Source organism: Malaclemys terrapin, chromosome 1 (genome assembly GCF_027887155.1).
Source record: "Malaclemys terrapin pileata isolate rMalTer1 chromosome 1, rMalTer1.hap1, whole genome shotgun sequence".
Lineage (NCBI taxonomy): Eukaryota > Metazoa > Chordata > Testudines > Emydidae > Malaclemys > Malaclemys terrapin.
This window is the reverse complement of record NC_071505.1, coordinates 130,503,187-130,516,098: the sequence shown is the minus strand read 5'-3', so window position 1 is coordinate 130,516,098 and position 12,912 is coordinate 130,503,187. Positions and strand designations below refer to the sequence as shown.

Genomic DNA, 12,912 nt, shown 5'->3' with positions numbered 1-12,912 from the left:
AGAAACAGTAATGGAAGAGACAAAAGAGAGTTACCTTTTCTGTAACTGGTGTTCTTTGAGATGTGTTGCTCATGTCCATTCAACTTAGGTGTGTGTGCTAGACACATGCACCAGTGCCAGAAGTTTTTCCTTCCGCAGTATCCGCAGGGGACTGGCTCCAGCGCCCCCTGGAGAGGCACGCACATGCTGTGGTATATAGGGCACCGCCGGGGCCCCCGACTTTCGGTTCCTTCTTGCCGGAAATTCCGACAGTGGGGAAGGAGGGCGGATTGTGGAATGGACATGAGTAACACATCTCGAAGAACACCAGTTACGGAAACGGTAACTGTCTTTTCTTCTTCAAGTGACTGCTCATATCCATTCAACTTAGGTGACTCCCAAGCAGAACCCCTCGGAGATGGGTAGGAGTTCACGGACGTGTAGATTGCAACAAAGCTCTGCTGAACCCAGCATTGTCCTTGGCCTGTTGAGTGATGGCATAGTGGGCCATGAACATGAGCACCAAGGACCACGTCGCGGCTCGAAAGATGTCCTGGATTGGGAAGTGTGCCAGGAGGGCCACCGAAGATGCCTGAGCTCTGGTCAAGTGGGCTCTGATGATTGGTGGCAGAGGGACTCCTGCCAGCTCATAGCAGGTCTGAATGCAAGAGGTGATCCCGTTAGAAATCCTCTGCGTGGACACCAGGAGGCCCTTCATCCTATCAGCTGTAGAGATGAAAAGATGAATTGATTTATGGAAAGGCTTTGTCAGATCTATGTAGAAAGCCAGAGCCCTTCTTACATCCAAAATGTGAAGGTGCCTCACTTCACTAGTCTCATGGGGCTTAGGGCAAAAGACCAGAAGGAATATGTCCTGGCTCATGGGGAGAGCAGACACCACCTTGGGAAGGAAGGCCAGGTGGGGCTGAAGCTGGACCTTGTCCTTATAGAAGACTGCGTATGGCGGTTCTGAGGTCAGGGCTCGCAGCTCAGTCACTCGCCTCGCCGACATCACTGCCACCAGGAAAGCTACCTTCCACGATAGGTGAGACTGGGAGCACAAGGCCAAAGGCTGAAAGGGTGGGCCCATGAGCCTGGACAGGACCAAGTTGAGATCCCACTGAGGGGCCGGGTACCGGACTTGAGGAAAAAGTCTCGAGACCTCTGAGGAACCTGATCATCATATCATGGGAGAACACGATCTGCCCCTGGATGGGTGGATGAAAGGCCGAAATGGCTGCCAGATGCATCCTGATAGAGTAATGTGCCAGGCCGTGGTTCCTCAAATGAAGGAGGTAGTCCAAGATTGACTGCACCAAAGAATGTGAAGGGGAGATGCCCTGTTTGGCCACCCAGCGGGAAAACCTCGTCCACTTTGCCAGGTAGGTCAGCCTAGTCAAGGGCTTTCTACTCTCAAGGAGGACCTTCTGGGCCCCTTCCGAACAGGCCCATTCACCTGGGTTCAGCCATGCAACATCCACACCGGGAGGCAAGGTTGGGGTGCAAGAGTCTACCATGATCCTGTGACAGCAGGTCCGGTCAGTTCAGAAGGGGCCAGGGAGGGATCGCGGACAAGCTCGATAGTGTCCCGAACCAGTGCTGGCGAGGCCATGCAAGGGCAATCGTGATAACCTGCGCCTTGTCTCTCTTGATTTTTGCTAGGACCTTGCTGATGAGTGGAATTGGAGGGAACACATACATCAGGCTTCCTGAGGACGGCAGGAGGAAGGCGTCGGAGAGGGAGCCCATGCCCAAACCCTGTCTGGGGCAAAACCTGTGGCACCTCCTTTTCTGCCTGGTGGTGAACAAATCCACTTGGGGAGTTCCCCATCTTTGGAAGATTAAGCCGGCTATCTCAGGGTGGAGCACCCACTCATGGTGAGAGGAAAAGTCCCTGCTTAGGTGATCTGCTAGCATGTTCCTGGCACCTGGAAGGTGACACGCTTCTAGATGAATTCCATGGCCAATGCAGAAGGCCCAGAGACAGAGTATCTCTTGGCAGAGGGTCGAGGATCGCGCTCTGCCTTGCCTGTTGATGTAGAACACTGAGGCCGTGTTGTCCGTGAGGACTCTGACCATTCTGACAGGTGAGGTAGGAAAACCGTGCATGCTCTGCGCACTGCCCTGAGCTCTTTGATGTTTATCTATAGCGTCGATTCCTCTGGAGACCACATACCTGGGTCTGGAGTGTGCTGAGGTGCACCCCCCAGCTGATGTCTGAGGCATCCGAAACCAACTCGACTGAGTGAGGAGTACGCCAGGACTTCCAAGACTTTCCCAGGGTTGGTCCACCATCACAGTGAGGTTAGTACCGATGCAGGGATGGTGACAACCTTCTCCAGGTGGTCCTTGGACTGGGAGTAGACCATCACCAGCCATTGCTGCAGGGGTTGCATCCGGAGCCTGGTGTGGCACACCACATATGTACATGCTGCCATGTGACCTAGGAGGCGCAGGCAAACCTTGGCCATGATCAGGGGAAATGCGGAGACTTCCGTGATGAAGCCCATCAATGCCCTGAATCTCTCCAGCGGCAGGAACGTCCTGGCACAGGTCAAAAATCGAGCACCGCTCCGATGAACTCTATCCTCTCTACTGGAACGAACGTTGATTTTTTGTCATTCACCAACAGGCCGAGGCGATGGCAAGTGGCTAACAGCATCATGACATCCCTTTGGACATGGGACCTGGCTCTGCCTTGACTAGCCAGTCGTCGAGGTACAGGTAGATCTGGATGCCCCGGCATCTGAGGTAGGCAGCCACCATCGACATGCACTTGGTAAATACCTGTGGTGCTGTCGCTAGGCCAAACGGAAGGACCACAAACTGATAGTGGTCGGGACTTACCATAAAATGGAGGGTGCATCTCTGACCCTCAAAGATGGTGATGTGAAAGTACACATCCTTCAGATCAAGAGCGGTGTATCAGTCTCCCAGATCCAGGGAGGGGATGATTGGGGCCAGGGAGACCATGCGGAACTTCAGCTTTGCTAGGAAACAGTTCAGGTCTCGCAGGTCCAGATAGCTCGTAGACCCCCGCTTGTTCCTGAACTCTGGAGGAATGATCTCCACCGCATCTAGCTGCAGAAACCCCTCTAAGCACGAGGAGACTCTCTTGAGAAGAGTCCCTGAAGAGGGACGGGGAGGGGAGGGTGGCAAGGAGGGGTAGAAAGCAACTGAAGGGTGTAACCCCACGCCACCATACTGAGAACCCATCAGTCCAATGTTATAGATGCCCACACAGAGAGGAAAGGAGAAAGGCAGTTGGCAAAAATAAGGGAGGGAGGATCCTGGGAACTGTCCAGTATGTCGCCCTCGGGCGTACCCTCAAAACGAGTGCTTGTTCACTGCTTATTGTGGGCCGAGCTCAACTGAGAGGCCACTTGCAGTCTCTGGATTTCTTATGGGAAGGCTCCTGGTGAGGGTGGGTCCCCTGGCCCTGAGGCTGCTGCGGCTTAAACCACTTGCGGGCAGGGCTGGGAACATACAGGCCCAGCGTTTTAAGTGTTGTGGGGGAGTCCTTTAGGCCATGGAGTTTATTGTCCGTCTGTTCCGCAAACAGGACTTGCCCATCGAAGGGAAGGTCTTGTATTAACTGCTGAGCATCTGTGGACAAGCCAGAGAGGAGCAGCCAGGATGCCCGGTGCATGGCGATGGCTGAGGCCATGTTTCAGGCAGTGGTGTCCACCTCATCTGACGCCTCCTGGAGTGTCGCCCTGGCCGCAGTCGTGCCCTCCTCCATAATAGCCCAGAACTCCTTCCTAGAAGCCTCAGGAAGAGAGCCCTCAAACTTGGTCATGGCTCGCCACATGTTAAAATCATAGCATCCCAGGAGGGCCTGATGGTTGGCCACCCTCAACTGGAGGCTAGAGGATGAATAAACTGTATGCCCAAACAAGTCTAGTCTCTCGGAATCTTTGTTCTTAGGGGTAGCCCTGGTTTGACCTTGTTGCTCCCTGTGCTTAACGGCTTCTGCCAATAGGGAGTTGGGAGCAGGGTGGGTGTACAGGTACTCATGGCCTTTGGATGGCACAAAGTACTTGTGCTCAGCCCTCTTGGAGATGGATGGCAAGGAGGAGGGAATTTGCCACAGGACGTTAGTGATCTTAGAGACCCCATCATGAAGGGGCAGAGCCACCCTGGCCGGTGATGTGGAGCAGAGGACATCGAAGAGAATGAAGACCCAGGTTGGCAGCGACCCTCTTCAGTAGTTCCTAGTGCGCTTTAGCGTTATCTGGTGGAATCGGGGGAGGGGGCCCCGTTACAGCCTTGTCTGGTGGCAATGAGGAAGATGGCGGTGCTATAGGGTCCTCCACAACTATTGGTGGCCCACTGGCTTGCATCCCTGCTCCCTCTTGGACTTGCAGGGTCCTCGCACCCAAGGCTTCATGCGCCAGAGGAGGGCGGGAGAGAGGGGCAGCTAGTCTTTCCGAGGCTCCGGACACCGAGCGGGTAGCCTGAGAGGGCTGGGTGAACCCCCAGGGGTACCATGGCACCAGCCACTGTGCCTGAGGCCATAGGGCCAGTTTCGGTGCCAACAATGTAGGTGGTACTGCCAGTACCGGAGCCTGTCCGACAGTCAGGGAATCTCACTTCAAACCAGGGCTTGATCCTGAGTGGTCGTTCCCAGGTGACCGTGACGGAGCAGAACAGTGGGTCTGTCCCGACTGGTGCCGGTCACTTCGCTTGGAGTTCCACCTGGAGCAGAGTCTTCAAGACAGGTGGCGCTCGGTGGATCTGCAACGGCTTGGAGCTGCCAATCTACATCTCGCGCTTGATGAGTGGTACCAGGTGAGGAGTGGGACCAGGAGTCGGAGCAGGCCCAGTGCCAGGAAGCACCCGCATGTGATGATGCCCTCCTAGGTGATCAGCGACGACCTGAGGAATGGTACTGTCGATCCCTCGACGGGTCCCTGGAGCGGTACCGTGGTCTCGGAGATACCAGGTGCCGGGACTGGTACTCCTGCTGGGGGATGCGTGCCTCCAAAGGTCTGCGCCCAGTGGCCAGCAAGCTGTGCCTCAAGCCTCTCTGCCCAAGGTTCGGGGACTGAATGGGGTTGCACTGTGTCTGCCTATTGCGGTCAGAAGCGTGGCAGCTATGGGAGGGCAAGCGCTGGCGGGACATCCCCCGCGATGGGGAATGGTGCCGCTGAAGCGGGGACAGATGTGGTCCGATTGCGGGTTTACCCTGTGACCGGGAAACCAGAGGAGCCGGTCTGGGTGGTACTGGGAGGAACATGATCTCCTGCTCTGCCTGCAGAGCCGCCGGTATGGATGGCACCCAGAGCTGATGGAGGCCTCTGCCACTCTCCAGGGTAGCTAGCAGGGAGCGAGTTGGGCTACATCACTCCACCAGAGCTTGGGCCCGAGATCCCAATGTGGGTGAAGAGTTGCTCGGCATGGGACCTTGCTCACACCCAGTCGTATCCTTTCCCTTGCGGGAGGTTGGAGACCGGCCTCGTCCCACTTTTTTGGGCTTCTTGGTTGGAGCCCCGGATGGAGACCAATGTTGGCTAGTGGATGGTCCCGGTGGGGCACTGTGCACTGAGGTCTCAGTACTCTGCACCGAGTTGGAGCATTGCTCCAGTGCCAGGGTGGGTGCCGACTCCATAAGGAGCACTCTTAAACAAATATTGCACTTCTTCTTAGTCCTTGGCTTGAAGGACTTGTAAATTTTGCACTTTTCACTAACGTTTCCTTCGCCCAAGCAATGCAGACAACTGCTATGTGGGCATGGGCCTCTTGCAGCAATCATAGGGCTTAAAGCCTGGGGATCGGGGCATGCCCTGTCCCGAGGCAAAGTCCCGTTTGGAACCTACAAAGTCTCTAACTATAGCTAAGGGATTATAAACACAAAATAAAAAACTATATACAGTATAATACAGGAGATAACTAGTTCGTACGAACGAGCAGCTACAGTACTAACTGAAGCAGCAACAGTTACAGCACCATCATTGATAGCAAAAAGGGACTGAGGGTGGGGGGAAACCGGCAGCGCCCTATATACCACAGCATGTGCACGGCACTCCAGGGGGTGCTGGAGCCAGCCCCCTACAGATACTGCTGAGGGAAAAACTTCTGGCACCGGTGCATGTGGCGAGCACTAAGTTGAATGAACATGAGCAATCACTCGAAAAAGAAGTTTACATACTGGGAGTGATGTAGTATTTAAACAGCCTCTTGCCCTAGTCACACTGTGAGTAGGGGGGGAAATGGTATTCCCGAATAGCAACAATTCTCCATCTGGTGCAGGATGGTGGGGTTCTAACTAGGGTCCGATGCAGTACTCTTTGACTCAGAGAATTGGTGGAGATGGTGTAGGGCCTCCAAGAAGGGAATGTTAGTTTGAATGTGGCTGGCACTGCTGAGGTTTTTCTCAGTCGAAGAGGAATACAGAGACAACTCATCCCTGTGCACCTGCCTCTCACGAGTTGCTCTCCTAGACATGCAGCTGTACAGTAAATACTGGCTCAGGACCAGGGACTAAGCTTTTATATGCAGCATAGACTAGATCTATGGCATTCAACATGTTTAAAGGATACTTAATGAACACTCCAATACTGTGCTTGTAGATTTCACTTGGGAGAATTCAGTGGGCTTTGGATCAGGCCTTATACTGCAGTATGTTTATGTACAAAGGAATACTCTTTAGGTAGACAGATAAATTTAGCAAGTCCAACTCTTGGTCACATACCATTTCTCTAGGAAGGAAAACAGTTATTTTTTTCCAGAACACTGAATGGTTGTTTTATTTTTAAATGAACATCATCAACAGAAAACCTCCTCCTGGAGGGGAGAGGAATCAATTTGAACACAGCCTTTGGGATTTTCTCCTTCAAACAGGATCACACCTAATCGTTAGGCCTCTAGTCTCAAATACCTGGTCATAAACCTAGGTCCACTGGTTCCTTGGGAAGCAGCCTTAGTTGTTGCACCACACCGACCCATCCAATTACCAAGGAAATCACAGATTTGGGTGCGCCAGCTTCCAGGGTTCTATAACCTGCTTCCTGATTGGCCACATGGTCTTGACCCTGACTGGCTGGTGGCTATATATAAACTTCCTGCTTCCTTCCTGACCTTGTCTGAGCAACAAGCCATTGCCTGCTACTTGGACCCTACTTGATCCTGCTGTGCCACCTCGCCTGACCCTGTCTTACTCCCTCACTCGATCTTGCCTTGCTATCTCACCAAGCCTCGCCAGCAGCCGTGATGTACCTTCCCTTGGATAGGATCCCCTGGCTATTGGACCTCTTGCATGACATCTGATTACTGATCTGGACCGCCCTCAACTTGCCTGATTTCTGAGCATTACACTAACTTCCAGAAACTTATCTGCTGATTTTCTTTAACATTTATTCTTTTGGAGCCCTTTGAAGCATATTGCCGTAAAGTTCAAGGAGAGGTTACCAAGTCCTCTATGCTGTTGGCATGTCTAAAACTGCTGACACACATTACAAAAGGAGGGTAATATCTTGTAACTGACAGCTGCAACAATAAAATAGCTACTAGGGAACCTTACCTAGAGCTAATAACAACAGTATGCTGTGCTGAGCTATTGAGCAAATAGGTCATAAATATTTATCACCGGAAATGCAAACAGAGCTTTTAGAAGTCATGTAAAAATAATATCCTTCACTTTATTTTGTGGGAAAGGACTACATTTGGACTTTTGTTGTTTTATTATGAAAAATGTAGCTGCAGTTGTCAATGAAGAAAGCTGTAGCACTATGTGGAAAATTATATTCACTGAAGGCAAAATGATAGAAAAATTGTGCATTTGCCAGATTTGCAAAAAGCAAACAATAGGACACTTCTCAATTGAACTATTCACTAGATGTAAGTTACCTCTGCAGGTAAGTATGCAATTCTAGTTCCAGGCCATAAGGAAACAGCAAAGAAAAAAAAAATCACATCTCTTCCTCCTCCTGTCCCTGTTTGTTAAGTCTTTAACTCCCTTGGAACCACTAGTGGGACATCAAATAGCATCCTTCTAGTCAGTTTTGCCCAGGACAGAGTTTTAGATACTCTAAATTCTCCCATGGCTGCTACTTGTAGCCTCAATATACCCTCTGTACACTAATGTTTCCCAATATTTCTAATGTTTCCTAATTGAGGTTGATCCTGTAACTGGCACTGATGGATAGCGGGATGTGAATGGACTACAAGTCCCTCCATTGGTTTAATCAGCTTTACTGCTGTGCCCTATGAGAGAAGACAAGTATCGTAATTGTTAGCACCTGTTGATGTTGTGGTGGTTCAACAGCCCTGAGAAGGGGAGGGAGATCCCACAGTGGGTGTTACTTTGAATTTTATTTATGTTTGAGTAGTGTTCAGTTTTCCTAATGGGGTGGGGAGGGCAGAAGATTTAGTTAATGGCTGATAAATGTCACCATGTTTACAATGACAATATTTGTTAAATGTCACTAAAATTTGTTATGGATGAACCAAATTTGCATTGTGATTACGATGATTTCACACAGTCTCACCACACTGATGTCAACATGTTTTTGATGTTCACTGGGAATTATTATTTTCCATATAAAAATCAATCAATCAAACTCTCTCTCTCTCTCTCTATATATATATATAGTTTTCAAATCCTGTACATCATTTAAGTGTTGTTTGTGCAGCTTATTTTTCCATACTAAACCTATGTAAGGTTTGTAGCAGAAGAGTGATACTGTCCTCAACAGGTGAAATATAACATATTGTCATCTACTGTACACACATTTAATTGCCCTGTTGATTTCAGTTTAGATTTCTTTGTAAAATGCAGCACCCTACCTTGGATTTCACCATGTTTGCCACTCTCTCCTGCATTGGTTGTCCTGCCTTTGGCCTCACGAGGATATAAACAGCTTCCACATCAGGGCTGGAGCGCAGTAGCTTTTCCATCAGTACTTTGCCCATAAAACCCGTGGCTCCTGTGATGAGTACGGTCTTTCCATTGTAATAAGCTGCAATTGAAGACATGGTGCTCTCTCTCTCTGTCCTCCTTCTGACTTCCTGCAGGAGGTACCTGAGAGGAATCAGTAACAGAGCAAAAGATTAGATGCTGGGAAGTTTGACTAAGAATACAGTGCACACTTGAGGACCAATAGGGCCCAGACCAGACCATGCTAGCTGACATCTGCAATAGCCTTTTCAGTCTGTTAGCTGAGGCAGCTCCCACAGCAGACCAATCAGCGGCAACTTTAAAGATTTTTTTTTTTTTTTAAATAGAGGACTGAACATGGACCACACAAACTCATGAACTTGCAAAGCCTAAACTCCAGTGTGGCCTTAGCCTCCATATTACTATTTATATTATTGTAGCATCTACAGCAGAGTTGGGCAAACTATGGCCCGCAGGCCACATCCGGCCCGCGGGACCCTCCTGCCCGGCCCCTGAGCTCCTGGCCTGGGAGGCTAACCCGCTCCCCTGCAGCCTCAGCTCACTGCGCCGCCAGCGTAATGCTCTGGGCGGCAGGGCTGTGAGCTCTTGCCAGGCAGCGCAGCAGCAGAGCTGCGGCCTGACCAGTGCTCTGTGCTATGCGGTGGCGTGACTGGCTCCAGCTGGGCAGTGCGGCTGCCTATCCTGGTGCTCTGGGCGGCGTGGCTGTAGCACCACCAGCACTTCAGGCAGCATGGTAAGGGGGCAGGGACTGGGGGGGGGTCGGATAGAGGGCAGGGGTGTTCGGGATGGTGGTCAGGGAGCGGGGGTGTGGATAGGGGTCAGGGCAGTCAGAGGGCGGGGAACAGGGGGGTTGAATGGGGGCAGGGGTGGCGGGGGGACAGTCAGGAAGGAGAGGGGGGGTTGGATGGGGTGGCGGGGGGCAGTCAGGGGCAGGAGCTCCAGGGGCTGTCAGGGGACAGGGAGGAGTGGATGGGGCAGGGATCCGGGGGGGGGGGGGGGGGGGTCAGGGGACAGGGAACGGGGGAGGGGGTTGGAAGGGACAGGAGTCCTGGGGGTGTCGTCAGAGGGTAAGAAGCGGGGGGGGAGGGGGTCGGATAGGGGTCAGGGGGTGGGCCACACCTGGCTGTTTGGGGAGGCACAGCCTCCCCTAACTGGCCCTCCATACAATTTTGGAAACCCAATGTGGCTCTCAGGCCATAAAGTTTGCCTGGCCTTGATCTAGAGGATGCAATCTAGAGTAAGCTATGTCCATACACATAGTAAGAGACAGTTGCTGCCTTGAAGAGTTTACAGCCAAAATAGACAAGACAGACAAATAGCAGGATGGGAAACAGAGGCGCAGAGAGGCAACGTGACTTGTTAAAGTTCATGCAGTAGATCAGCTGACGGACAGGGAACAGAACTCAGGCCTCCTAATGAATATCTTATCCACCAGACCACACTGTGTCAAATCAACTGGGAGTGTGTCCCAGCATAAAGAGTTCACCTTGGACAGCCACCTTCCCATGGGGCCAACCTGTTCCTACCACTTGTGATTTGGAAATGGGTTCATTTGGGTAAACCTGGTAAGGTGAGTGGGTCTCAGAGCCCAGGCTCCAGCTCGAGGATAAACATCTACACTACAATTTTTAGCCCCACAGCCCAAGGCCCACAAGCCTGAGTCAATTGACCTAGGCTCTGAGACTTGGTGCCACATGTTTTCTATTGCAGACATGCCCTAAGCATGGGCTCTGACTCAGGTTTGAGCCCGAGTCCCCCTTCCATCCATACACAAATCAGGCTGACTTGGGTCAGCAAGCACTCAGGACCCAGGCCCTTGGCCCCTGCTAGGGAGGTGGGTTAGAACCCGAGTCCTGCTGTGACTTGGGTCCAAGCCCTGTCATTTTGCAGTGTGGATGCAACTCAAGCCACTCACCCAAGTCAGACCTGGGGCCAATAATTGTAAACCCAGGTATACAATGCAATGTGGATGCTCAAGCACAGGCTTGGAAACACAGAGTCCACAAGTCCAGGTCCCAAAGACCCGGGATTTACATGCAATAGACACACATACTTCCTCTATTTCTCTCATCACCCTGGGTTTCTCCTGAGCACAGATTTCTTATCTATTTGCTGTATTACTGGTAATCTAATTATCTATTAATCTAAATCTATATACCTATCTGGATTTATATATGACCAATCATGTGACAGTTCTGTGATATGGGCAACTGTTTAATAAGTACTACTTGAGGCCATCCATTACACTCATTTAATTGTGATCTAGGTTGGATTTGAAAGTAGGCTAGTGCATTAACTTACTGAGCCAGAGTCCCCACAATTATTAATTTGTAAAATAACCTCATTTGAAAGCGAAGTTTCTCTTTGACCCATTTTCTAAATTGGATGGTACACCTGATGATTAGTTTTGGATCTCTTCTAAAGCTGGGATTTTCCTTCGTTTTATATTATATAGTGCAGAGTCTACAAGGCTTGGAATAATACTTCAGCTGGATTTGATTCACTAACTTAAGCATCTGGGCTTCTGTACTGTTAAAGGCATGGCTATTTTTCCCCCCCTATAGCGAATTTAGTGCTGATGAAAATTGACAGAGTGGCACCACTGGAGACTGAAAATTCTATATAGATCCGATAAATATGTAATGCGGGTAATGACAGTATAAAATTTCCCAGCACCACCTAACCACTGTGCCATAACACTGCCACCACCTGGAAAGGTCGGGAGTTACATGCTGTATACAGTCCTTGACCAGGAGGCTTTCTGCCAATAATGATGCTAGTTGTGCTATGGTTGTATTTATCCTCAAAAACAATAGCCTGCGCTATCAGTTGTATTCATAGATTTCAAGGCCAGAAGGGACCATTGTGATCATCCAGTCTGATCTCTTGTATAGCACAGGCCATAGAACTTCCCAGAAATAATTCCTAGAGCAGATCTTTTAGAAAAACAGCCCATCTTGATTAAAACATTACCAATGACGGAGAACCCAGCATAACTCTTGAGAAACTGTTCCAGCAGTTAATTACCCTCACTGTTAAAAAATTGTCTTATTTCTGGTCAAAATGTGTCTGGGTTCAACTTTCAGCCATTGGATCATGCTATACCTTCTGTTAGATTGAAGAGCCCAATATTAAATATTTATTCCCCCTGTAGATACCTATCAACTGTAATCAAGTCAGCCCTTAACCTTCCCTTTGTTAAACTAAATAGATTGAGCTCCTTAAGTCTATTGCTAAAAGGCTTGTTGTCTAATCCTTTAATCATTCTCATGGCTCTTCTCTGAACTCTCTCCAATTTATCAACATCCTTGAATTGTAGGCACCAGAACTGGACACAGTAGTTGAGCAACGGTTGCACCAGTGCCAAATGCAGAGGTAAAATAACCTCTATGCTCCCACTTGATATTCCCCTGTCTATGCACCCCAGGATCGCATTAGCTCTTTTGGCCAAAGCATCACACTACCAATAGTTGAAAGTCCTACTATTCATATTTGATGCATTAAAATGGGTGTTCAAAACTAGGAGAACCAGGTAAAATTTTCAAGACTGCCTACTTCCCATTTTCAAGAGTGACAGGTGCCTCTTTGCCTAAGTCACTTCTAAAAATTTTACGCTCAATAATGAATTTGACAAGTCCACTAATTTAGACCTATTAAAATATAGTATAGAGGCTTGATAGAATTTCAGTATTTTTGGGACTGCTATCAAATTGGTTGGTCAGTACAATTCAAAAATTGGATATTTCAAAAATTGAGTTTCTTTTTTCTGGACCCCTTTTGCTAACAAGGGGCTGGTTTGTCATCCTTCAACCTTTCCATATAGTTAAGACTTATTAACAACTATCTTCAACTGTACATTAGATTGTAATTAAGCAAAATTATAAATAATTGTCAATATAGCAGCAGAGGTGCTGGAACGATTTGTATAGTGGGAGGTGCTGAGAGCCAATAAACCAAATGGTATATAATGGAAACCACTTCAAGCCAGGGGGTGCGGGAGCACCCCCGTACTCCTAGTTCCAGCTCCTATGTAT

General features: G+C 49.7%; 1 protein-coding gene across 6 annotated transcripts in view; it reads right to left on the bottom strand.

Annotated features, from left to right (window-relative positions):
* Positions 1 to 12,912, bottom strand: part of FAR2 (fatty acyl-CoA reductase 2) — a 230,340-nt gene that overhangs the window by 124,222 nt on the left and 93,206 nt on the right. For all 6 annotated transcript variants that reach the window (XM_054038920.1, XM_054038930.1, XM_054038904.1 and 3 more), the window contains one exon: positions 8,767 to 9,001. In XM_054038920.1, the coding sequence (XP_053894895.1) occupies positions 8,767 to 8,955 (189 nt within the window). In that variant the 5' untranslated portion in view covers positions 8,956 to 9,001. The remainder of the gene's footprint in view (positions 1 to 8,766; positions 9,002 to 12,912) is intronic.